Source organism: Eretmochelys imbricata, chromosome 4 (genome assembly GCF_965152235.1).
Source record: "Eretmochelys imbricata isolate rEreImb1 chromosome 4, rEreImb1.hap1, whole genome shotgun sequence".
NCBI lineage: Eukaryota > Metazoa > Chordata > Testudines > Cheloniidae > Eretmochelys > Eretmochelys imbricata.
The window spans coordinates 60494406-60522176 of record NC_135575.1 but is presented as its reverse complement, the minus strand read 5'-3'; the positions used below and the strand labels follow the sequence as shown (position 1 = coordinate 60522176).

The following is a 27771-nucleotide window of genomic DNA, read 5'->3' as shown; positions in this document are numbered from 1 at the left end:
GGGAAATTCCATCCTCCCCCAAACCAAGGGACCAGTAAGGACTACAAAAATTTTCACATCTAAGCCAGATTCAAAACCAGTAGTAGCCAAGAGTCATTACTACACATAGTTCAGAGGCCAATTACACAACGAATTGGTGGTCTCAGGCCATAACCTAAAATCCACCATCACAACTGGTACTGTTTGTAGTTTCATTAATAGAATTTCCCTCTCACCCTGATGCATAGTCTCTTTAGATTAGCACTGAGGCATACTGGGAGGGTGGTGTATGGAGGCTTCCATTGCCACCACTAATTTCTATGTCTAAAAGGAGAACTTCGATATCTAGGGCTGGCAGTCTGGCACCTCTACGAACACTAAAATTAGCTTTAAATTTAGTGGTGGTTTTTTTATACTGTCACTGAAGTGAATGCTTAGAATTCAGAGAAACTGAAGTCAGATAACTGTTCTGCATCCCAGCTGTACAATGCAGATTTTAATAACTATTATATATAAAAATAAAGAGTAAACAAATTTTTAAGGAGGAATTCAGACAAGATGACATTTCCCAAAGTAACTCCCTCTAACAGGTACTATATGTTAACAGGATCTTCACAACTAATTAAGAAAAGTTCTTTCCTCACATCACACAGTGATATATAAAGCCGTGCAGTGTTATTGTAAAAGGGGGCAGGGACTTGTGCAATGAATAAATTGAAAGCAATCGAACAGTGAAAATGTTCTATGTACCTCTTCCCATTTCAGTTCAAAACATATGGTGCTCTATTAATAGGTATTTAAAAGCACCTTCCTTCCTTCTTTACAAGACACTTCTACCTGTTCCCTGGGGCTCTTTTCCTTGCTTATTTCATGAGTTAATACAGTTCTCACCATTCACCACAAAGGATTAAAATGCTTCTCTGCCTGAAGCTCAGTATCTGCTGAAACAAGGCTTTGCACAACACCTGGGAATGCAAGTGCAGCATTTTCAAGTTCAGCTAACATTATCTTGTTACATTACTGAATATTTTAAGTCATTAACACTATTGTCAGAAAGATTTTGTTAAAGTCTCACATAATGCTAATAAGTGCTCAAGTTTCCAGTGGCATCTAAAGTGCCAAAAAAGTGCTAAAGTAACTAGATACGGTGCAACTTAATTTTATGAAGCCGCAGAAACAATGCTGCTTGTCAGACAGTGTCAGCAGCAACTGGATAGTTACCACTTCCTAATAACAACTTTTAAACAGCATAAGTTAATTCATAATGAAAGCAGCATTATCTAGTTGCTATAAAGGAGTTAGGAACTGAATCCAGGTGTCCTGTTTATGTCACTGAAAGAAGATTGTAATTCAGTCAGTCACTTAACCACAGCTTCTCCAAACGTAAAATGAGGATAACAACGTTGAGCCACCTTTGTACAACTGCGAAGTGAGTCATCAGCAAAAATATCTAATCTCTCTTTTGGTTATGATTCAAAGATGTCATTGAATAAGTGATAATAGGTGAAAATAGCACATCCTCCAATCCACATTTCTAGACTGCTTCATCCTTGTGAGAGGCAGGATAGTGAAGTGTACTAGAATCTTACTCTCTAGTGAGCTGGGCTAGAAAGATGCAGGCAAGAATAGTGGAAAGGCAAGAGGAAGGATGGTGGTGTCTGTGATTAAGGCACTAGACTAGGACTCAGGGTTTTAGCTCCAGCTCTGCCACACTTACTGCATGACTTTGGGCAAGTCATAACTTCTTTAGGCCTAATCCAATACCCACTGAAATCAATGGGAGTTTGTGTGTTGTGGATCAGATCCTCTGTGCCTCAATTCCTCAGCAGTAAAATTGGGGTAATAATCCTTGAGCATTCTGGTGAGGTACGGAAACAATCCCTCAATGTTTCCCAGACACTAAGTTGATGAGGAAGAGAAGGGACATAAGCAGATAGTCTATGTGCATATACTTACAAAGCAGAGCAACTACATTTATGTTTTAGGATGACCAGCATTTGCAATATCCCTTGAATTTCTTTTTATCCAGCAAAATGATAGAATAGCTATACTGCGGGCAGTCTTGTTAAAAAGATTATTTTTTTTAAAACTGTCACAGATTAGAAAGTTATTTTTCTATTCTGTGAAGAGTTTAGGGACAATTCCAGCAGCCAGCTACCCAAATTAAGCTGGCAGGCACAGCTCCATAAGCACTCCCTGCACCACAATGCACATGGAGATTTTGGAGGTGAAATGGGGGAAGAGTCAGGACACTGGACTTGCAAGAAGACTCACCAGTCTACCAGCCATTCCCTATGTAATAAGGGAAAAAACAGGCACAGAAACTACTGCAGGGTCCTGTAACTCTGAGACTATATTAGTTAATATAGTGGATATATTATCGTTTTGCAGCCTGGAAATGGGAAGAAATCCTCATCTACTCCCAGCCCACACAAACTCCCCACTTCTTGTTCCCCTTACACAGTGCAATCACATGGACCATGCTCTGAGGAGAAGGATTTGGCCCAGAGGACTCTATTCTGATCTCCAATTTCTGCAACACCTGTCAAAGAATTCATACTGAAAGGCAGAATTTGGCTCTAGTTTCTACGGTGACCATGCAGTAGCTTAATCTTATGCTGCTAACTAAAAGAGTAGAAATATCTTGGCTCTCTCAAAAATTGTGAATACATCCAACACTTTAGACTCTAGGCTCCATTCCTGTATCTAATGATGACTTCTGCTTTTAGTTAAAAGTACCGTACGTTAGTGTGATGCTGTATGATTGAGATATGGCCATTAATATTGCCATTTAAACAATTGCAACACATCTTGTACAAAGTATATCCTGTAAGGTGTCAATGGCAAAGTTATGATATACTAAATATAATTATCCTGTTGATATGCATGGCTCATTTTTGTATCTGAAGTTATAAATATTGGCTATGCACTGGCTAGGGTTGCCAACTTTCTACTCGCACAAAACCGAACACCCTTGCCTCACCCTCTGCCCCGCCTCTCCTCCGAGGCCCAGCCCATGTCCTGCCCCTTCTCCGAGGCCCTGCCCCTGCTCACTCCATTCCCCTCTCTGTCGCTCGCTGTCCCCTCCTTCACTCACTCATTTTCAGCAGGCTGGCTCAGGGGACTGAGGTGTGAGAGGGGGTGAGGCCTCTGGTTAGGGGTGCGGGCTCCAGGGTGGGGCCAGAAATGAGGAGTTCAGAGTGCGGGAGAGGGCTCCAGGCTGACGCAGTGGGTTGGGGTGCGAGCTCTGGGGTAGGGCCAGGGATGAAGGGGTTGGGGTGCAGGAGGGGCTCCAGGTTGGGGTGGAGCCGAGGGTTAGGACTATAGAAGGGGGCTCTGGGCTGGGTGTGTGGGTTCCGGTGTGGGGCCAGAAATAACGGGTTCAGGGTGAGGAGGGGGCTCCAAGCTGGGTCAAGGAGTTGTGTGGGGAGGTGAGGGCTGCAGATGGGGGTGCAGGCTCTGATGTGGGGCTGGGGATGAGGGATTTGGAGTGTAGAAGGGGGCTCCGGGCTGAGGAGTTCAGAGTGCAGGAGGGGGCTCCAGGCTAGGGGTTCGGGGGGTTGTGAGGGCTCTGGCTGGAGGTTCAGGTTCTGGGGTGGCTGGAGATGAGGGGTTTGAGGTGCAGGAGGGTGCTCTAGGCTGGGTCTGAGGGGTTTGGAACATAGGAGGGGGTTCAGGGCTGGGGCAGGGGGTTGAGGCCCGGGAGGGGGTCAGGAGTGCAGGCTCCGAGTGGCGCTTAGCTCAAGCAGCTCTTGGAAGCAGCGGCATATCCCCCCTGCAGCTCCTATGCAGAGGCGTGGCCAGGTGGCTGTGTGCGCTGCCCTGTCAGCAGGTGCCACCCCGCAGCTCCTGGCCAATGGGAGCTGTGGGGACGGTGCTTGGGGTGGGAGCAGCATGCGGAGCCCTCTTGCTGCCCCTACACATAAGAGCCGGAGGGGGGAACATGCTCTGCTTCCCGGGAGTCTGCCTGCCCTGCTGCGCCATGCCACCAACAGGACAGTCAACGGCCCAGCCAGCAGTGCTTACCAGAGCTGCCAGGGTCCCTTTTCGACCGGGTGTTCTGGTCAAAAACCAGACACATGGCTACCCTAGTGCTGGGAGTATGTAGCTGATCTTTTGAGACCAGAAGAACCCTTTGTTTGATGAAATTAGTTTTCAGTAACTACTCATCATAAAGTTCAGTGGCTGGGTGGTGAAGCAAGGGCTGGAATGCCTAAGGAGACTGCATTTATGACTTGCTGTTAACCCGTGTAGTAAGACAGAGGTTTAGAATAACCACCAGATGAGGGGTGAGTCTGTCCTATTTCTCAGCAGTTTGTCCTGAGTCTGGTATTCTCAGCTGTGACCCACTGAGGCACAGTGACAGTTAGCACTTTTCTTTTTTTGTGCAGTTTAGCAATCTTCACCTCTGCCTTCCTTAAGTCGCATCCTCAATTCATGTTTTCACATAACATCCAGAGCAAAATCAACACTAAACCAAAGCAACAGAGCATTCAGTGACACACAGAAGACACTTTACAACAAATACACAATTTACAAAACTAGTCAAATATAGTATTACTTATACTGTCAAAAAACAAACCACACCACAAAATCTGTTCTAAAAATCATAACCCTGTCCAACTAACATTTTAGGTTCGTCAGGCAGAAATGTGCAAAACCAAAACCTCTGTGGAAGAGTATTAATTTTCCACAGCTTCACAAACATCCAACATGCTGTTCTGTATATGGAATTATTTTATAGTGGCTGTTTGACAAAGCTGGAGAAGTTGGGTGACATTCTGATATACGGCTTTGCAACAAGGACACTCATGGCAGATCTGCCTGTGAATTTAAAGCATGTATTTTGTTGCTCAGTGTGACAAGATGCAATGAACACATTAAATTTAGCCTAAAGAGTATGGCATGACTAACCATTCTCGCCATCAATCAAATTCCCAGTCATTCATTAATGTCAAGAGAGAGACCTCCATCCTATAGAAACCAGTACTGTGTACAAAGCATGGGAAACCTCATTTTAAAACTAACTTAAAGGAACTAATTTCTTTTCTAATACAGCAGCTTCCCAAAAACCTGTCACTTTTGGTCACATCTTGTAGCTTATCACCTGAAATTTTAAATTAACTGAAGACTCAGAAAAATTAAGCTTATAACAGTAAAATATTTATTAGAGAGAGATAGGACCCACAGCATACAGTACTATTTCTGCACCACTAAGGTTTCTTTAAGTTCATCCCTAAGGAAATCTTCTTGTACAGAAAGTGTTTAGTAAGCCACTACACTATACAATTGCATTATGACTACATTTGCAGCTGAGTTAATAATACTGACAGTTATAGTCTGTGGCAAATTAATGCTAGTGAAATCATTTGATTACATTCTATGTACTATATTACAGTGAATAGTTCCACTGTGTAAGTCCATAAGAAGTGGCTCTAGAAATTTAAAATAATCATTTGCAGTAGCCAGGAGACAAGTGAGTCACGTGGAATTGGATGTGGTTTGCATCTTTACAGTTTATAATTTGTATTACAATGTCATCATAAATCTGCTAACAGTATTTCATAAGAAATACTGTACAAAGAACAACATTTAATTTACATTGTAAGAAATCCTTTTCCCTTCCCTGGCAGCAGCCATGCCATAAAAATTATTATGGTGAAATGGTGAATGTTTCCAAAAGACCTAAGAGGAATCCTCTGATTCCCACAAGCTGATATTGTTTTGAGGTTGTCTGTAAGACTACACAGTTCTTGATATTCTTCAATCTGCTTCTTAATGAGTTTAAATATATTATTTCTATAAAGGAAAGGAAGCATCTTTGTGAAGACAAGCGCTGGGCTTTTCCAAAGACATAAGTGTTCCCCACACTCTTTCAAACAGTCAACTGCATGACTACCACAGCAATACAAGGACAGAACACGATGGGAGTGACAAAAAAGTCAGTGGTACTTCATAAAGCTGTTTTAAACCTGGCCAGGTACCATTGAGATAACCCAAAATAAGACTTACAGAATTACAAGAGGGCCAGACAGCTGCAATGAAATTACCTATCACTACTTCCATAGCCCCTCCCCCACAACTTTTTCCATACCCAGTTATGGGTAAATATCTAATTCTGGATATAGGTCTCTTATGCAGTCAGTCACTCCAACAAGAGAATATGTGGGATAAGATGAGCAGATACCTGCTGATGAGATGAAAAAAACCCCCAAAACCCTTCTTTTCTCTCCCCTTGCCCTCACCCAAAAAACAAAACCAAGTTTAGATTTTCTCGAAAGAGGCTATGAGAAAAGTACTGCAATTTTATATACGTCTCACTGACGCATCAACTTTTATTTACGGTGTTAGAAACGAAGGTGTTTACTTTAAACTTGAACGCGACATGTAAATTGGATGCTGTCTTGAACAGAAATGAGTGATAAGGTCTTCACTATGCAGCTGAGGATCTGGAATATTATTCCTATATTTAATTCCCCTACATGGCTACATGAAGTGACCAGAAAATGGCTAGAATGCACCTACAGGTTGGTCAATAAAGCATTCTCTATGAAGAGTCCTCATCTCTAGAATTTGTTCCCTCCAGGGATGAGTCAGCCTTAACTCAGCAGCTTTTAGGCGAAGATGTATCTGTTCCAACTAGATGTTTAATGTCTGTGAGGGCTACCCACCTAACAGTCAGTGGAAAGCATGGTCTAGTTGGTGGCCAACTATTTGAATTTGACTATTTTAACTTTTGGCATATATAGTGTGATAGATATGAAATAGAATATTGAAATAGATAATATGTAGTATGGCACTGTAGGAGGCTCATTTGTTAAAGGCTATGAGGGAGTGTCTGAGGATTACAAGAACGTCTTCATCATGACAGAAGGTGACAAGATAACCACCATGACTGAACATATGCATATGGAAGCATGGTGCTAAAAAGGGGCAGTGAAATAGCCACCATAGTGTTATTTTAGGTTTTCCCACTTTAAAAAATAATAATAATAAAGCCTATTGCACACTTAAGCCCTAATCCATTTTGATTCATTGGACAAGACTGAAAAAAAAACCTGAGGCTCTGAGCCAGGACAGTCCCAGGACAAAATCCTCACTGTCACTGACATATTGCTTTATATTTGCTCACTCATTGCAGTTCTTGTCCCAGAAGCCCATGCTACAGTGAAAGACTCCATTATTTTTGTTTGGTCTTCTGCTTGTTTCAGGTTCTCATCATTAACTCAGTGGGAGATAGCCTGATATAAATGGGACCCAGCAGTCCCACATTTGGCTGGTGCACTAAATATTAAGTTCTTCACTTTCTACTGTAATGTCGAGTACTTGGCTGGGCTGCATTAGAAATGTTGAAGAACTACACTGACATTACTCAGGTTTCAGAGTAGCAGCCGTGTTAGTCTGTATCCGCCAAAAGAAAAGGAGTACTTGTTGCACCTTAGAGACGAACAAATTTATTTGAGCATAAGCTTTCATGAATTACAGCTCACTTCAAAGGATGCATTCAGTGGAAAATACAGTGGAGAGATTTATATACACAGAGAACATGAAACAATGGGTGTTACCATACACACTGTAACGAGAGTGATCAGGTAAGGTGAGCTATTACCAGCAGGAGAGCGGGGGGGGGGGGGGGGGGGGGGGAGATCTTTTGTAGTGATAATCAAGGTGGGCAATTTAAAGCATTGGTAACACCCATTGTTTCATGTTCTCTGTGTATATAAATCTCCCCACTGTATTTTCCACTGAATGCATCAGACGAAAGCTTATGCTCAAATAAATGTTAGTCTTTAAGGTGCCACAAGTACTCTTTTTCTTTTTACTCACATTACTGTCATGCAGCTCAAAAATCTCTTCAGCAAGAGCGTTCAGCATTCCGATCCCATCTATGATAGCTGTAAATGGGCTTTACACTAAGTATCAAGCTCATGTTTCCCTTTCTAGCACAGACAGGCTAAATCTTTCTATCTAAATGTAAATATCTGAAGGCAGTGTCTAAGGATTCCTCTCACAAGCTCCATTATTTTTATTTCACTAGGATAAAATGATAAACTTTGTGGAAGTATATATTTTTAAAATTGAACATGCTAGCATGATTAAAGGAAAATTTAAAAAAAATTAACCCCAGAAGAATATAGGCTCTGATCCAGCAAATCACGTAAGTGCATTCTTAACTTTAAGCATGAGACTAGTCCCACTGGTGTCAATGAGTTAAGCATGCACATAAGTGATTTGCTGAATGAGGGCCATAATGCCCTTTGACCGTAGTCATTTGGTCTCAACATATTGAAAACACACACACACACTAGAGCACAGTGCTATTTAGTTGCTTAATCCGGTTTCCAAAACTATCCCTCAAAGTTAAAGCCTGTTTATTTACAGAAATTTACAAAGCAAGGCTGGGTTTTACGGACCTTAATTTCAGAAGAGACACACAAAACATCTGCTGGACACACCAATCACCTAAACCAGTTTGCTACCATGGTTTTCACCATATGGATTGTAAGAACAGTTTTAAGTGTCAGACAGAAAATGAAACATTTCAGCTGAATTAACCAGTCTAAGATGAGTTTCAAAAACACTTCACAAATCCTGATGTCTATTAATAACCAAACACACATAACGGAGCATTGGAAAGTCTGAGACCAAGCTTAAAAATCTCATAATGTTAAGTACTTTATTCCACTTTTTCCCTAAACGAATGTTTCTGACAGATTTGATTAACCCTTTCAAATTGGGAGTTTGCTTTTTTTTTTTAAAAAAATGGTGCAGTGCTCTCTAGTAGCAGCAGATATAGTGGATCTGCTGAAGCCAAGGAGAAAACATGTATTTTAAGAGCATTATAGATCTGGGTCACTGGAGATGCCAACGAGAAGAGTTGCACTTTTCAACTGTCAGTCATCAACTTACAGAAGACTAAAAAAGAACACTGTCCTCCTTGTTAAGTCATCCTGCATTATCCAAGACACTATCATGGTTTGTTTGACTGTCAAATTTCTGAATGACTCAGCAAATCAGCATCTATGCTGAAAAGTGAAAGTAAGCCTCTCCCCAACTCTCACATTATGCACAATGATCTTCCATTTGGTGCCCACAATTACTACCTTTCATTTCAAAATGCAGGGCCTGCAACAACACTCTCCCGTCCCTGGTAAACTGAACTTCTAGTGATGTGCAAAAAGTTCAGAGGTTTGATTAAAACTAGGGCTGTCGATTAATCACAGTTAACTGACACAACTAACAAAAAAAGTAATCATGTTTTTAAAAATTAATCACTATTAATTACTGTTTTAATCACACTGATAAACAACAGAATACCAATTGAAATTTATTAAATATTTTTGGATGTTTCTACATTTTCAAATATATTGATTTAAATTACAACACAGAATACGAAGTGTACAATGCTCACTTTTATCATTTTTACAATGCAAATATTTGTAATAAAAATAATATGAAGAAATATTTTTCAATTCACATCATACAAATACTGTAGTGCAATCTCTTTATCGTGAAAGTGCAACTTACAAATGTAGATAGCTACATAATACACTCAAAAACAAAACAATGTAAAACTTTAGAGCCTATAAGTCCACTCAGTTCTACTTCTTATTCAGCCAGTCGCTAAGACAAACAAATTTGTTTACATTTACGGGAGATAATGCTGCCCTCGTCTTATTTAAGTCACCTGAAAGTGAGAAGAGGCATTCACATGGCACTTTTCTAGCCAGAATTTATGTGCCAGATATGCTAAACATTCATATGCTCCTTCATGCTTCGGCCACCATTTGAGAGGACATGCTTCCATGCTGATGACGTTTGTTAAAAATATGCATTAATTATATTTTGACTGAGCTCCTTGGGGGAGAATAGTAGGTCTTCTGCTCTGTTTTACACGCATTCTGCCATATATTTAATGTTATAGCAGTCTCAGATAATGACCCAGCACGTTTGTTTGTTTTAAGAACACTTTAATTGACAAAACGCAAAGAAGGTACCAATGTGAGATTTCTAAAGATAGCTACAGCACTCGACCCAAGATTTAAGAATCTGAAGTGCATTCCAAAATCTGAGAGGGATGAGGTGTGGAGCATGCTTTCAGAAGTCTTAGAAGAGCAACACTCCAGTGTGAAAACTACAGAATCCAAACCACCAAAAAAGAAAATCAACCTTCTCCTGTTGGCATCTGACTCGCATGATGAAAGTGAACATGCATCAGTCTGCTCAGCTTTGGATAGTTATCAAACAGACCCTGTCATCAGCGTGGACTCATGTCCCCTGGTACGGTGGTTGAAGCATGAAGAGACATATGAATCATTAGCGCATCTGGAACGTAAATATCTTGCAACACCAGCTACAACAGTGCCACATGAACGCCTGTTCTCACTTTCAGGTGATATTGTAAACAAGAAACTGGCAGCATTATCTCCTGAAAATGTAAACAAACTTGCTTGTCTGAGTGACTGGCTGAACAAGAAGTAGGACTGAATGGACATGTAGGCTCTAAAGTTTTACATTGTTTTGTTTTTGAATGCTGGCGGTTTTTTGTACAGAATTCTACATTTGTAAGTTCAACTTTCATGATAAACAGACTGCATTACAGTACTTCTATGAGGTGAATTGAAAAATACTATTTCTTTTGTTTTTTACAGAAAATATTTGTAATCAAAAATAAAGAGAGCACTCTACTGTAATTGAAACCAATATACTGGAAAATGACATCCAAAAATATTTAAATAAATGGTATTTATTATTCTTTAATCGCTTGACAGCCCTAGTTAAAACTCATATTAATATCCAGTAGTGTGTGATAGCATGTGTTGTTTTCATGGGTACCCCAGTCATTCACTAACCCATCCTCACAAAACCACCGCGTCACAGTAACCTTCCTTCAATCAAGGAACAAATTCACCTATTTGTGAAAGGGCCCAATCCTGCAATCTTTACTTAGGTTCAATTCCTATTGACTGCAATATCATCCCACAGATTCCAGTGTAAGTTTTGCCTGAACAAACACTGCAGGATGGGGACTTACAACAGCATCCTGATTTGGACGGTTTGCTCACTGAATTAGTAGCACAATGACATTCTGGATGAAAGTTTATCAGGGCAGAAAAAAGCCCCTCTATAAAAGATAAGCTGTTCTTCCTTCAAGAGTTTGTTTCCTGTGATTGGTTTTCTGTCCCTGAGAGTACCATTTCCATGGATCCAGTACACTGAGAAGGAGAGGGAAATCCTTGGGGAGTGAAACAACTCTTCATTTTGCTTTGAAGGAAAAGTGGCATGAAGAGAATATGATGTAAGGGTCAAGGTCTGTGACCAAGAAAGAAAAATTGCCACTAAAGTGACTATGATTTGCTATTTTTCTGCCCTGATGTCTGGAATTATCACTCAAGCGCTGCCCTGGTCTTTAGCATTTATTATCCAGCTTCAATCCTGTGCTGAAATATGCCATGTACTTAATTCGCCATATACTTTGCTCTGGAGGTTGAGAAGATATTGGTGTTGCAAGGGTAATGTGTTTGCAGCTGCTGTTCCTGCATGATCATTTAAATAAGTTGAAAATCAACCCTGATTTGTTCTCTTCTTCCAGACAAAACGACCTCATCATAATTGTCTCCAATAATTATGCAACACTAGACCCGGTTACCAGAATTGTTATCCACTTTAATCAAAGAAATGACAGTTTATTTGCTATACAGAATATCAATTGCCATTGAAAAGGGGAGCTCAATCAGCAGTACAGAATTCAGATGTAACCATAACTTCTCTTTTTTTAAAAAAACCTGTGGATTAGAATGAGCATTTGGGTCTGGTTTTTAAAAACCTTAAACAAACAAACAAAAAGGAAAGTGTAATAGGAGAACACTGCCCTTTGAATTTCATGAGAGCTATTGCATGAATTGTTGCACGTGCACACACACAAAACCACCAGCAATTTTTTTAATACCTTCTTAGTTCTGTCTGTTAATATTCTACATAATCATACACATGCCTACAATTAAATCTGCAGCCAAAACATTAACTTTTCAAACAAACCAACCCTCAGCATATCGTCTTGTGCCTTCAATGTGATAAGTGTTCTTCCATGGTTTCAACATTTGCATTTTCTCTCAGCTGCAATTACCGTCACTTCCTGGACAGCAATTCCTTGCAGCTTTATACAAGTGCAGGAAGCCAGCCTGTGCATGTAAAAGCACAGTGTGCAAAAGGGGACATCACCAGTGGGATAAGGTAAGGACTACAAAGGCCCTACAAAATAATAAAATTGATTTTTTCTTTTTCATAAATGGACAGGTCAAACCAAACACCACAAATATAACGGCTTCCTAAAAAGCACAGGTATAACTGCGTCCAGTGAAGTGAGCTGTGGCTCACGAAGGCTCATGCTCAAATAAATTGGTTCGTCTCTAAGGTGCCACAAGTCCTCCTGTTCTTTTTGCGAATATTCCTCTTACGATTTTTATGTCAATTCTTTGACCCTCATGCATGCTTGTTGGAGTACTTCCCAGGAATAGATGAGTGTTGGGAATGCATCCCAGAAACAGAAACAAGTGTTGTGACAGAATGCATTAACTCCTTTTGGCACGGACCTCAAGATGAACCGGCTAACCATACCCATCTCTCTAGTGACCAAAACACAGCTGGAGTCTACTTCTGAATAGCTGCATACCAGTGGGAAAAATGAGAGGTAGCTACTACTTTGGTAGGTATTTTATGCTTTTTTGGATGATTAGTTTGTTTTTGCCATTTTCCAACTCTCTGATGGAGCATGCATGGCTTATTTGACATGAAAAATCCATTAGTACCAAGTATCAATTGAAGTCAAAAATAGAAAATTACTGAAGCTACTTGAGTGAAACTAACAGTGACAGGGAGAAAGGACTTTCCACTTGATTAAAAATAGCTTGCTACTATCAGAAATTGTCTCTCTTAAAAGCAATCAGGATAGTCATTTCTAATTCTGCATTAGTAATTTTGTTGAGGTAAATGAGATAAAGCAGAAGAAATTGTTAAAATGTAGGAGCTGAAAAATCTTATAAATAAGATACCCTCAATTCCACCAATATTGGTGTTTATACCATAAGCAACTTCGGCATACAATACTGGAGATTTTTTGAGCCAAATTCTGATTTAAGATACACAGTTCACGTTTCCACAAGTAAAAACTGCTATTGCTCCCACACACACCCCGTTTTTTCAAGACAGACTGCATAGCAAGAGATCAATCTAAGCCTGTGTGTGAAGAGGAACTAGTATAGCTCAGCACTGTGGCCTCAGTGCAAGAGAAGCACATCAAAATTACTACCAAGAACCAAGTAGTTTAAGTCCAGGGTGGATAAAAAGCTTTTTGAGGGGAAAAAAAAACAAACTATCTAAAGATAGTTTTAATTAAGATACGTTACAGCTCAAAGATATCTCCTCATGGAATAGGGATTATAAATTCTAATTCTCTAGTATGAGATAATATATTCATGTAATGTTTAAGAAAAGTTTTGTAAATTGAGTTCCAATAGTTCATGGATTAGGGACCCAATTTTATGGGGTTCCATAGGCTTCTGTATAGATTATTTAGGTTAATCTTTCTATCTACCCAATAGGACTCGGTGCTCAGTCTAGAAGATACCATCAGAGATGCTTAGTTTTGCAGTTCTCAAACTGTGGATTTCTGTTTCCAGAGGTAACATGCTTGTTAACAGCGAAAATGTTTTTACATAATAATATATAGAGGTGAGAAATAACAGACCTCAACTCTATTGTCCCTCTGAAAATTTGTGTACACAGAGTCAATCCCTTACCTCTCTCTAAAGTGCAAAGTTTCAAAAAGTTCAATGAATAGAAGATTGTTGGGGGCGGAATAGATCTGGACAAGGAGAAGAAGTCTGGAGATAAATGTAAGAAGCGAGGGACATATGCTTGTTTTGTTAAAATATTATATGCTTGCTGTTGAAGAAAAAAATCCAGAACACTTAAGGTTGTTGTTTTAGTTAAATAAAACAACTTAAATGTCTGTCTGGTGATATTCACAGCCTAATACAGCATGGCAAGAAAATCCTTGAAAAAAGAATAATGATTAACCTGTTGAATTGGAGATAGTTCACCTCCCAATGACTTCATAAATATCTGCTTCAATTACCTTTGGTAAATGAAATAACCAAACAATCATTCATTTTCTGATATAGCTGTAAAACTCATCTGAAAAGTTTTCAAAATAAATCACTGTTTAAAAATGTATAGTGTGTACCTTCTGAAATGAAACCTACATCTATCTCTGAGTTGTGAAGAATATGTATTAAGGTTATAACAACCAACAAGAATGCACTTTTATGTAGAAAACCATGATTAAAGCGAGTCTTCTGACTAGTGATTTAAATCAACTTGATTTAAATCAAATCCACCCTGTTTAAGAATATATTGGAACTTATCACGTCAATCAAAATTCCTTTCTAGCAGGCTCACTGGGGAAGCCTGCCAGAAAGCAGTGCAATATGCAGTTGAAATATACAAAGATTCAATAATAATTAGTAGGTCAAAAAACCCAAACCTGAGTACCACTCTAATTGTGGTCTGTCCTTTCTATGCTCTCTAAATTGAGACAATTTTTGATGAAATTATGCATCCTGTTTACAACCATTATTTTCAACAATAGGAGCTGCAACTTGAAATGATCAGGGAGTGAATCCTCTAGTGAACTTGGAGGAATGCTGTAATTTATGTATTCACTAGAAAATTCTCCTACAAAAGACAGCAGCAAAAAAGTCTCACCACCCATTCTAGCCCCAGACAGAAGATAACAGGGTCAGAGCCCTGGTAAAAGGAAAGCCATGGTTTCACTGGGGGATGATTCTCTTGGTGCAGGCACTGCAGAAGCCCGCCAGCTACCCTCAGAGAAAGCCCTAATATCAGGGGCAGGAAGAATATGCCGGGGGCGAGAGGGGCATGTCAGGGGTGGGGCAGCAGCATGCAGTGTTGCAGCACATAGAGCAGCCCTGGGAGGTTACTGTAGCTTTAGGCTTTCTAAGTTGCATGGGAAGGGAGGGATCAAGTAGGCACAAAGATGGCTCAAAGCCACCAGCGCCCCCCTTCCCATAGACTCAGAGTTCTGTGCAGCACCTCTGAAACAGACATCACAGAATCTCACCCCAAATCTCCCACCTAACTTAATTCAATAATTAAACCAGCAAAAATGGCTTATGGACTAGAAATGTTTTTTTGATTTCTTGTGGGTATCTACATACTTTTGATTTTTATTCTTGAGCACCACCTAGAACTTTGTCCAATTAATAAGGGTTTGGTTATAAGCATGAAAGTTTCAGTTTCTGTTGCAAAAGATCCAGGTGTGCAACACCTACCTTGAGTCCACGAAAGCTCCCCGGACTGGTTGGTGAAGAGCTGGAGGACTTGGTAGATTTTGGAGTGGATATCTGGCTGCTGGGTGTTCCATTGACTGTCCAGAGCAACAAAGGCAACCAAGAGGAAGAAAAGATTATTAACAGATAAAAACGCTAATGCCTGTTGCAATATAATGTGCCTCTCTGAGGTATTACCTGAGTTTACTCACATAAAGACCAAACAGGCCCAATACCAGAATCTCAGAAAGAATCATAAGGTCCAGTATCCTTTGCTCACTCAAACTCCCATTGGCTGGCAATTCGCTGCACCCTTTGCACATACAAAACACTGCATTTCTATTCCAGTTTCATGAGAGCCAGTCTGCCTGTTGCCAGTGGGAGGTTTGGGTACACAAAGATTGCAGGATTGGATCTTTAAGTTGCATAATTTATTGTGATATCATAACAAAATATTAGAGAGATACAATTCAGGTTGCCAAAATTTGACCTCCCTTTCCCTCCTTCCCATTTACAAAGTCAACTTAATACTTTATAGATGATTTGTGTTTTCATTTAAATTAAAATATGTGTGTTTGGGGGACTAAACAGTACTAGACTACAGGTTCTCAATTGAATCCTTAATAATAGAGTATTGTGCGTCGGAAAAATATTTTCAAAAAAGTTAACATTTCATTTTTGAACTTTCAAGGAGTTACTATAAGTATCAATTAGAAAATTCTCAGAGGACAGAAAAATTCTCCCTCCCCCAACCCCTGATGTCAAGAATCTACCCATTTTAATCCCTCTAACTATTCAGGGCCTAATAAAACCTCCACTGTACTCCTATTGGCTTGAGGGGCAGTTAGATCAGGTCCTACATTCTTCCAAAAAAAGGGCTAAATCGGTGTCATTCATAAGATTGACCAAGGGAGTCTATTAAATGATGCAATGTATTGCTTCTGCATCCAATCCTTGTTTGCCTGAGGAGAGGAAAAACTGATCAGGGAACTAAACAGCAAAAAAAAAAAGAAAAAAAAAAAAAAAAAAAAGAAAGCTTCACAGTGGGAGGAAGTTTCTCCTTTAAGAAAAAAAAACAAACCTGCCAACAAGACATTTTGTTTCCATGGAAACACAAGTAACCACCTACGCTTTTTCAGATGTGTGAAGAATCTCTCTAATCTCGCTATGCACTACTCTTTTAAGCACCACCATTGTTTTTTGCTGTGCAAATGCCAGCCAACATACAATACTGAACTTCTCTGGGAATTGAGGAGTCTTCCTACACAGGCTCTATTTTATTTTGTAATGCTTGAATAGTTGTGATCTCAGTGGTTACTGTGATTACACAGCAGCTCCACAGCCTTAACAAATGATCCTCCTGAATGTGCATGATGCTAGGTTAAAAATTAAGCACCATTTATCTAGGGAATCAGTTTTCTTGGAATCTGATGACCATCCCAGTTCTATTCCTGGCTCTGCTATTGATTCACTAAGGGGTTGATCCTGCACTGCTAACATCAATGAAAGTTTTACAATTGGCTTTAATGAGAGCAGGACTGAGCACCTTATGATAAAGGACAAGTCACTCTGAGGGAGATTTTCAAAAGCATCTAAATGGAACACAAGTCCCACTGAATGTCCCTTAGGCTCTTTGGAAGATCTCCTCTCTCTGTGTGTCTCAGACATCCCTTCTGTAAAATGGGGAGAATAATGCTTCGTTAACTTTGTAAATTGTATGAAAAGGCTTAAGTGTTAGTTATTATTTTATATTGTACTTCCTGGAAAGCCATATAAGAACTTTGATTTTAAAATTCTACTGGTAAAACAAAAAACAAAAACAAAAAACAGCTTGAGAACATAAAAGAAGGTTGTCTAGAGAATTCTGCCTGAAATCAACTAAGTAGTGCTACAGGAGCAGAAATTGTCACTTTTATTCATAAACTCATTTTACATAGTTCATGGGAAGCTCCCTATCTTGTGCCTGCCATGGTATGTTTGGGTAGGCCCTGCCTATGTGATAACTTTTACATAGGTTTGTAACCAGTTAGTACCATATTTATCTCTAAACCACTAAATGCACAACATGGTAAACACTGTTAGTCACTGTGACAGCTGGCCATAATTGTCAGAGGCCTAGGCCTGGACATGGCTGTCTCCCTCTAACTCGTTCATAAAACTCAGGTGTGGAAAGGACCCCTAACCAGGTCTGTGCAATGGTTTGGCCAACTGGTTTTCCTTCCTTCCAGCAATCTGTGAAGAAAGACATCCCAGAGTACCTTGCCCCCTGGGCTGCTGATGTTGCTCTGCATACTGCTCTCCCCTGACTCTAATCCCTTGCGGAGGCAGTATAGGACAGCTGCCCAGAGATGTTTCGTAGCTACATGGTATTGTGCTGGAGACAACACAAGAAGAGACTGATCTGAGGATAGATCTCAACCATGTTTTCTGCAACCAGTCTGGATGAGTGCTAGAACATAGTTGTAACTGTAGTGAGGACAGACCCGTAGGACCCAATCCTGGGAGGGGCTGAGCCCCCTCAGCTCCCCAGAAGTAGAGATCTCACACGGACAGACTTTAAGGAAAAGGAGGAAAGCAGCTGCCAGTTAAAACTGCAATACCTTCCTTTGACATTCTCAATAAAAAGACTCAGTCATACTTTGATGTATTTGTAACTTGCCGCTGATTGTTACACATACACACAAAGCTTTTCCTTTCTAAATCAGTTCTCCAGTTGTAGACACTTTAGGAGAAGGGTTTGGTGTCTTTCTATATATATGGGGCAGCAGCAAGCACATTTTGAGTATGAGTTATAATACAAATAAATACATTTCCTTTTCCCCAGTTCCTTAAATGGAATATACAATGCCACAATTCATTAGCATATGAGGTTGTTAAACAACACTAAAAGATTTTTAAAATTTGTATTTTCAGCGTAGTCCAATATTGTAAGCCACTTGCCAATTAAGAATACATATATTTACGTGGGAAATGGAGGTAGTTGTTTTTTTGTTTTTTTTTTTTAAGGACATGGCTGACCCATTTTTCCACATAAATACATTGCCAGATTGTAGATCTAGGACTTAGCCTTAAATAGCAGAGATCCAAGAAAAAAAACTACATTTATTTCATTTGCTTCACAAAGAGTTGGAAAACATATAGGGCCTGACTTGTTCTGGTGTAAGTTAGAAGCAAATCAGTCCCACATTATTCTGAATTTAGCTACATTTTCAGTAATTCTCAGTGACGCAGCTCCAGCTAATCTTTTCTGGTGGTGTTGGTTAAAATTTCTCATTATCACACTCTCTAGAATGCCTATATACATTCATAGCTTATAAAGATGCTTCTCTATATGTAGTTATATTATACCTTAATAAATCTAATTTTACTGCACTTCTGCAGATGTCTGGCAGTTACAAACATCACTCACACTCTCGCTCTCTCGCCCACTCAAAGACCTACAGTAACAAGTAGGATAGATCCAACAACATGCTTTTGTTTTCCAGAGCATAAAATGTGTGTGGCAAACTGTAATACATTCATGGACATGGAGAGAAGGGTAAATGGAAAGGTAAGAGGCACAATGGTGAGATAAAGCCATAATAATAATGGCTCACCTGGGGATTTTGCTGTAGAAAAAGCACTGAAGTAGTGGCCACCCCTCTTTACTGCACTCATTCATTTGACACAAAGGAGAAAGACATTAAGGAGAGAAGTTATTCAGCATACACACAAAGGAAGAAGGGTAAATGCACAAGCAACAATCACCACCAAAAACTGAAAGGGAAAATATGATAAGTATAAGCATAAATACCAGACAATTTGGCGTAAAATCCTCAAATGACCTAAGCGATCGAAGTGCCCAAGTCCCAGTCATGATTTCAGAGCCTAGAGTCCCATGAAAAGACATTCAGTAGGACTGAGGCTCCTATGTCACTTTTGAAAATGAGACGTTTGGCACCTCAATCACTTAAGCGCTTTTGAAACGTATACCCTTTGTTTTCATGTAAAGGTTTGAGCAGAATAAAGTTTTAGACTGAAAACTTTGGTTCAAGGCCTGTCTTCTTGGGTGTGTGGACATTGCTTAGCACATTCTGAGCTTTACTAGAATATAAATAAAACATAAAATGAAAATATTAGTACTAATCACTACATTTTGAACTAAATTAATTGAAGAGTTACACCCCATACAATTTCAATGAAGTTAACAGGCTTACATGACCTATGTGTATATCAGTTATGAAATCAGCCTTTTATGTACTGCCCTTTCTTATGATTACAGTTGTTCTCTGAAACTAAAAAATATCCTACTTTTACTTGTGACACAAAAGACACAAAATGACAATGAAAATCACTCTAGCAAGGCAGTAAATATTGGTTTGAAAATAATAAAACATAATCATATTCTGGTTTTGATACGCATACAGGAGCTGCACATAATATAGCCACAATCAGAACATGGCATCATATATTTTTATATTCAATGGCTCAATGTCAGTGTCGCTTTTCCCCAGTGGAGAGAAAAAACATTTGAGTTTTGCTGTATTTTGGGGTGGAGGTGAGGGAAAACCACAATAACTTGTGAGGTAAAAAGCGAAAGCAAAAATTTTCCCATTTTTCTCATTTTCAAGTAAAATGACCCAATGCTTGGAAATGTGCAATTCAGTCAGACTAGCAGCAGGTGAAGAGACAATTTGGACATTACTATAAAATGACAGGAAGTATGAGAAGAAAACATGTTTATGTAATTTCACAGGGCAATATACAACAGTTCAAAGAAGCAAACTGCTATATTTTGACAGTGTTCAACATATGAAAGGGGGAAACCCTAAATTCGAACCACAGAAAGGTTTATTTTTAGTGTAATGAATGAGGATTTAACCAGACGATCCCATTTCAGTAAACAGGAGTCTTCAGCAAATCCAACCCCATGCTGAAGTTTATCCTTAAAATGTACAATTAGCACAAACCACTGTAAACATTCACAAATGCAAACCTTTTTGGCTTGTAATGAAAAAGAATCTCTTTTCTTTGCAGGGTTCAGAATAAATGCATTTCATGCCATCAATTGGCATATAAAATCTGTGTGGCATAACTTGGCATTTTAGGTTCTAATTCATGAAATACATGACATTTGCACTTCATAAAAAGATGGCAATCTTTTCAGTCCATTCAACAAATTACAAGTTTCATATGCTCTGACTATTCAGCTATTTCCTTATAATTGTACCTGAAGCAGGTGACTTGCTTCGACGTGAGGGTCCTGGGCTTTTGGATCCAGATTGCCTTGGTGTACCAGGTGAACGGGAATAAGATGACTTCATAACACGACATTCTGGAAGGAAACAGATTGAGTTTGGAAAATATTAAAGTGTACAGATTCAATTCTAAATCAGACCACCTACGGCAGCTGTTTATTGCTCAGGAAACAAACTCTGACATTTTCCAACATTTCTGCCAAATTAAATAAAACTAATTTATAGAAGAATCCAAAAAACTTTAACCCACATACTATATAAATTCTGTTTTGAGCTGGCCAAATACTGAAATATTCTGAATGCAGTACTTCTCTGTGCCTTGAAGTTGGATTCATAGTACAATTCAAATTTGTATCTAGACATATATGAGACAGTGAAATGGATGAAGTGGTACGGAGGTTCTTCTGACGCCTCACCAACCTCTGTAGTTTGTAATGACAGTTATATATAATGCAGCATCAGACATGCTGGAGCACATGCTGACACACTGGAAATCTTGTTAACTGGATGGAAACCTGCACCTTCTGCCTCTTCAAGCCAATTTCATTTTAGCCTAACTCTAAGGCAGTTGGGTTATTTTTGCCAGAAGTGCAGTGCCATTCCTACCAATTTTCAGAGGAAATGAGAAATGCCTGCGGGCATCAAAGGGCAGAGCCAATAAAGTTATCTTCTCTCACCCACCTCACATACATCTATTAATAAAAGGGAAGCCAAAGACGAAAGCAACCAATAGTCACACACATTGCCATCTTGGGAAGTTTTTCATTCTTGCAGTTAACACCCATTACTAAACTTTCATCATCTCTCCCAATTAGACTAGTTTTCCTCCCCATTTCCCACCAATGCCATCAATTCAATCCAACCCACCAACAAATGAATTCACACATGCCACTGGTTCAATTTATAAAAATCAAATACAAAATGATTCAAATCCCCACAAAACAAATTTAACCCTGCTTATGCCAAACAACCCTCCTCCCATATTACCAAATCAATTCAAACCTTCCTTCTCTCTTCATTTCTCTGTGCCCCCATTTTACCATCCTCAGGCTATTCTGTCCCCTGATACATTACTACTTCTCTCCAAACCAATTAAGATTGTCCCCTCCCACCTAATTCACATGGCCTCTCCATGGCTTCAGCTGCTTCCCTTTACATGCTCCAGGCAAGGGTGGCAGGGCTTAGACTAGGATCCCTATACTCTTTCCACCACTTGCTTCGAGGGAGACACAGCCATTTAGTTCTCACACCAGACCACCTAACGTCCAGCTTTTGGGTCTATTCTCAGACTCCTGCCTCCCCTGCTGAGTCTTCAGCATTTGACCAGCTACCAAGGGTGGATAGGATTAGTGACTGCTCCTCCACCCAGCCAGACAATTAAGTTCTATTGCTGACCTTGAGCTACCCTTCTCTTCCACTGAAACCCCCAGAGCTACTGCAGCTTCTAAGTGAAGAGCCCAACCCAGATAGCCTGGGTGTGAGGTACTGGGAAGAGGGAGAACTGATGGACTGGGGCTGGAAGGTAAACTATGGCCTTGTCTAGACTATGATTTGGAAGATATTAGCTAACACGTCAGCTCTCCTCTCAGGCCTGTGTGAGGTTAAAGCTTCAAGCTCAACCTGTTCAATCCACATTAAAGGCATGCTGCCTTGTCTACCCTAGGCTAAATACTTTCCAAATCCAAGCCCAGACAAGTCCTAATGGATTCAGGGGAGAGGGACCAACGGAAATCAAGGAGAAATAGAATTAATGCGTTCGATGAAAATGAGATAACTAAAATAAGACTAATAGTTGGGGGGTGAGGAAACCACTTTTAGATCTCAACACTGTATTCAGGCTTTTTGCATTACCAGTGCAGGCCTGTCAGTCTTACATAGGCCTGAGAGCAGACCTGATGGGAAAGGCCATCAGAGTTGGTTGCAATTTTTCCTTACAACAATAAAATTTTCATTTTTGTCAAAAATAATTCAGGTGTTTATAGAAAAAAAATTGAGAGAGAGGAAAAAAGTTCCCCCCTCCCCCTTACCCCCACAGCCTGAATGATCTGTGGGCATTTCATAAGGAGACCAATGCCAAGCATCCTCTCTTCACATGTATTTTCATTCAAGGGAGGATAATTTGGTTCAGTAGCTGAACCAGTGTCAATACACTGGACAAACCAAGGAGGCAGATCACTCACAATAAGGAGAATAAATAATTAGAAACTAAACTTTGTCAACCTAACACTGGATCTGGCTACAGTACTCTCCTAGATTCTGATCACCGCATTTCCTTGGAATATTTCTAATATTAAAGATGCATAATGAGATGTGCTGGTGAGAGAAACTGTGCAATAAATATTGTAAATCTGTCTCAAATTTCATCATAAATAATTTCACATTACTTGAGATTCCAAATTGAATAATCTTTACAGAAATCTAAAACTCCCTTTGAATTTATAGAGTTTCTCTCTTTATTGGAAAACAACTTTTAGCAGCTAATACAGAGCCATGATATAAATATCTACTGAGGTAAAGAAAGCATGCGTGCACAAGCTCATTCTTCTTTATGAGTTTACAACAAAATAATAAATCAGTTCTGTTCATATAAACTGACTAAGCAGCATGTCTTTAATAGACGTTTGGAATGAATGGGATGATTCTTGTAGGTCTGCAAACAGCAGCTACATATGTGATTTTTGAAAAAACTCAAAACAAGATAATGGGGACCAAGTTAGAACCCATCAAAGTCAGTGGAAATATTGTTATTGACTTCAGTGATCAGGCCCTTGGAGCAGATTAAAAGCACCCTTTTCAAAGTTCACTGCCGTTCACTATATTCTTTTAAGTACAAGGTCCATTGCCCATGAAAAATAAACCAGATTTACAAAACACACTGAGAAATGGACTGGAGCTAAACTATTGTTTGGAAAATTATTTTATTAAAGAAACATGTTTGGTTGGAAAAATTATTTCAATAAGTTTCTCCAAAAAACACAGGAAGGGGATCAGGAAGGGGAAAAAAGGGTGGAGTTCAGGGAGAATTGAACATTTCAATAGTTTAAATTAGTGTCTTACCACTATGATCCAGTACAAAGTCATCTTGAGCATAACGATATTTCTCAGGTCCGCATGCAATGAAAACATCATCATCTTCAAAAAAGTCCTGCAAGCAGGTAACCTAAAAGCCAAAATAAGTAAGAATGTGTGCAAAATATTTCCAAGATGAAATCAATAGCTAGACAATAGCTAGAAACCCAACAGATTTGTGCTTTCTTTTCACAGTTCTGTGACTCCCTACAACACTGGGTATCATATGTTTTTTTCACAATGACAGACGCTTACCAGTTTTTAAGTACTGTAGAGCAATGGTTTTCAACCAGGGGTATGTGTCCCCTTGGGGGTACACAGAGGTCTTTCAGGAGGTACATCAACTCATCCAGATATTTGCCTAGTTTTACAATAGGCTACATAAAAAGTCAGTACAAACTAAAATTTCATACAGACGAAATGAGAAAGTAAGCAATTTTTCAGTAATAGTGTGCTTTGACACTTTTGTATTTTTATGTCTGATTTTGTAAGCAAGTAGTTTTTAAGTAAGCTGAAATTTGGGTGTACACAAGACAAATCCAACTCCTGAAAGGGGTTCAGTAGTCTGGAAAGGTTGAGAACTGCTGCTGTAAAGTCATCCTTAAAGTAAACAAGCCATAAAACTTCAATGTCAAAAATGTAAAATACTACACAATTTTTAAATAAGTAGTCTTCACTGACACTAGCATACATATCATCATTTATAATTGGGTGTAAATATTTATGGCTTTGACAGAAATGACTCTAAGACATTACTGAAGTGTCAAAGTTGACATTTATATTAAAATTTCCAAATTAATTCTTTATGGGAAAATCCTTCTTCCGAAATTACTCATATTACTCCCATTATAAGCAAAGTACCCCTACATTTCTGCTTGTTTTCAAAGGAACATTTTAATAATATAAAAGATTATTAAAGTATGTTTTTACCAAATAGTTATAACAAATTAAAAATTGTTTCCTTTTTACTAAAATCTATTCACTAGTACAATAATATGCAAATCATAAATACAAGTTAGACTGAGTGATGCTTTGTACTAAAAAAAAAAAAAACTTTAAAAAAATTCAAATATCAGCAGTGTGATCTCTATGGATGAAAAGCACTAGAAGAACTAAGTGTTATAGACAGATATTGAGGGAGTTAACATTTCTTAGCAGTATTCATACTAAACACTTTATTCCTTGCTCAGATTTCAGATAAATAGCTATTTGTTAAACAATGCAATTTAGTATGAAAAATACCATACAAAAACAAAAACCGTTCTTTGTGTGGAAGGTGTTGTACAAAATAAACTGTATTCCAAAACATTCGGTAGAGTACAATAATAGAGGTACAGCGTACAAATAAAAACTAATAGTATATGTGCCTGTAAAGTAAATATTGCCAAATCTTCAGCTATGGCCCATTGCATTGAAAATGGCAATATGTATCCAGGCAGTGCTCCTTTCAGATCCTGAGAAGTAGAGGGAAAGAAAAAGGACTTTGAGTGCAAGAAATACATGTGGACAAAGTAGGTACAGGACAACAGGCTCTTCTGCAGATTCAGGTGCCTTAGGTCTAATTCTGTTTCTATCAGAATCAAAATAAAGTTCCTGTTGATTTCAACAGGGGAAGGATCTAAACTATTATCTGTAGTGGGGAGCAACTCCATGTGAGAGTATTCTCTTTAGATAATCTTATAATCATTATATAGATGTGTGTCACTGGGACTTTAGAAGTTGCTACGGTGCATTTTAAATCCTGTCCTTTTACTCACATCCTGAATCCTAATGTCAGAGGTAAATAAATCAGATCTAGTAACCAAGTAAAAATATAGGGATTTTCAGATATGTTCAGCATTGGTCTGTCTTTGCTCCCACAGAAATCAATGGAATCACTGACTTAAATGGGAGTTGAGTTAGGTCTATCCTGAGCAACCTTAAGTATTACAGGGGGGAGGCAGGGAGGAAAGCCTTTGAAATATATTTAAGAACAAACATTCATACGAAATGAAGTTTACATGGCTAGTATTTTTCTGTATTCCTTATGCTGTTATTAAAGCAACACTGTTTAAGAAGTTTCTCCCCATGCCCCTCACAGCTTTGCTTCACTCTGATCCCGAAGTCAAGACAAAGTCCTTGCATTAATTGCAACACAATCCATTAGCAGGGAAAGGGCTATGGTATTATGAATAAAAATATTAGGACTTCATTACACAATCAAAGATCAGGAGAGGATGGCTTGACAAAAAACAAGCTCTCTTTTAAAAAACAAACAAACACAGAGCGAAATTCCAAGCAATGTTCATTTGCAAACACAGAAAGGAAAAGTGGGAAGAGCTCTGAAGAATAAGTCTCTCTTTAACATTACAAACCCTGCATCAGGTAGGAAAGCTGTAACCATTTAGCAAGACCAAAATAATTTTGTACTGCTAATAAAGAACTCAAAAACTACTGTTACTAAGGAATGGATTTTTTCCTTCTGGTCCAGCTGCCCAACAATAAAGTTTGCATATATTGGCCACTGTGATAATAGTAAATATTGGCTGATGTACAGGGAGGGTTTCTAGTGCCTGCAGTAGAAAGACACTCAGAATATCAATGAGTCAGCTGCCTGCAAGATCATTCAAACAAGGCATTCACAAACTGTGCAGTTGTCATGGCAGCTAAAACAGTGATAACAGCATGTTGCTCTTACAGTAAGAGATTCTCAGTACACTAAAACATGCTGTCGAGAACGTTTGATTCTATTACAAAGCTCAGTTGTACAACACTCCCTCCACCAAATGACACAACCTATTTATCTTTCCTTTATCACCATGATAACAATCTAATCTAGTGTCGTTGACTGGAGACTATTTGACCGGTACTTAATACTGATGCTTTTAGTTTAAATGAAAAGGCAATGATACCTGGAATCACAATGACTGAAAATTTCAGAAAGTTTTTTTAAGATGGTACTGATTTTCCTCTTCTTTCTTATCTTTTTAAATAAATACCTATGCCAAAAGGTAGAAGTTGCTTCTTTGCCCAGACTTTTGATACAAAATAAGTTTTTAAGAGACCACCATCTTTAACATAAATCCTTCGCATTGGGGGGAATCATTCCTCCATGGAAAAATATGGAAGGGTCTCTGGGTGAAACGGCAGTTGCAAGAAAACCCTTCAGAGTTTTCAGTTCTGGCCTGGGGGGAAAAGTTGCCCCTTCCCCACAACTGAACAGAAGTTTACACCCTAAACCTCACATCTTATAGGAATTTGCTACAGATACCACGCCACGCACACAGAGGCCCTATTCCTCCTCCCCTATTTTGAGTTCCTTCCTGGTATTGCAGTTCAGGCTGCATTAACTTTTCATTAAAAATTATCATTGGTGGCTAGAGGAACACCACATATCTTCCTGCCCCCACCCCAGGGGCCAGATTCCCCAAATCTGGATCCTGCACCCTGTGGACGGACTTCTGTGGGATTATGGGAAATGTGGGGGGGAGGGGGTTAGTGCCACACAGACAAGACACTCTCCTTCCTTGTTTACAGTGGAAGATCTACATGAAAAGATCCTTTCTGTGCACAAATCAGAGGTTGGGGGATCCATTTTCTTATCTGGGAAGGAGGGCTTAAAATGCTGTCATGGTTAATGCTGGTTAAACAGTATTAATTCCCTCATCTCTGAACGGATTAGGAATTAACAGCAACTGTGGCAGGATGCATGGCACCATAAATCAGCTACCATGCTGGTGGCAGGGTCATGCAGGAATCAGGTAGAGAGACTTCAGCTCCGTGTATTTGGTCAGGGAGCTATGCATCTTGAGCCAGAGTCTGAAGCAGATGCCTGGCCTACACAGGCACAGCATGCCTGCCTCTTCTATGGTGCCTCCAACCGTAGGTCACAGAAGGGACTGAAGCACTACAGCAATTTTGTTTCAATGTACACTGTTTATTTTTATTCACTGGTAGGTGCACAATCAAGTCACAATTACGAATATGGATACATAAACACAAGTATAGTAGATATTCATTCTGCTACACAGGTGAATATTATAATCCAACAGTGAGAGATTCAAAGTAACAACCTTCAATTATCTATTAGCACAGCGGTTCTCAAACTTCATTGCACCGTGACCCCCTTCTGACAACAAAAATTACTACATGACCCC

The 27771-nt window shown here is 39.3% G+C and overlaps 1 protein-coding gene across 1 annotated transcript in view; it reads right to left on the bottom strand.

Moving 5' to 3' along the window:
• Window positions 1–27771, bottom strand: part of DCLK2 (doublecortin like kinase 2) — a 139591-nt gene that overhangs the window by 49717 nt on the left and 62103 nt on the right. Inside the window, exons 3-6 of the mRNA XM_077815364.1 lie at window positions 23624–23726; window positions 20539–20643; window positions 18926–18976; window positions 15333–15427 (exon numbers count right to left, since the gene is read on the bottom strand). Coding sequence (XP_077671490.1) covers window positions 15333–15427; window positions 18926–18976; window positions 20539–20643; window positions 23624–23726 — 354 coding nt within the window. The remainder of the gene's footprint in view (window positions 1–15332; window positions 15428–18925; window positions 18977–20538; window positions 20644–23623; window positions 23727–27771) is intronic.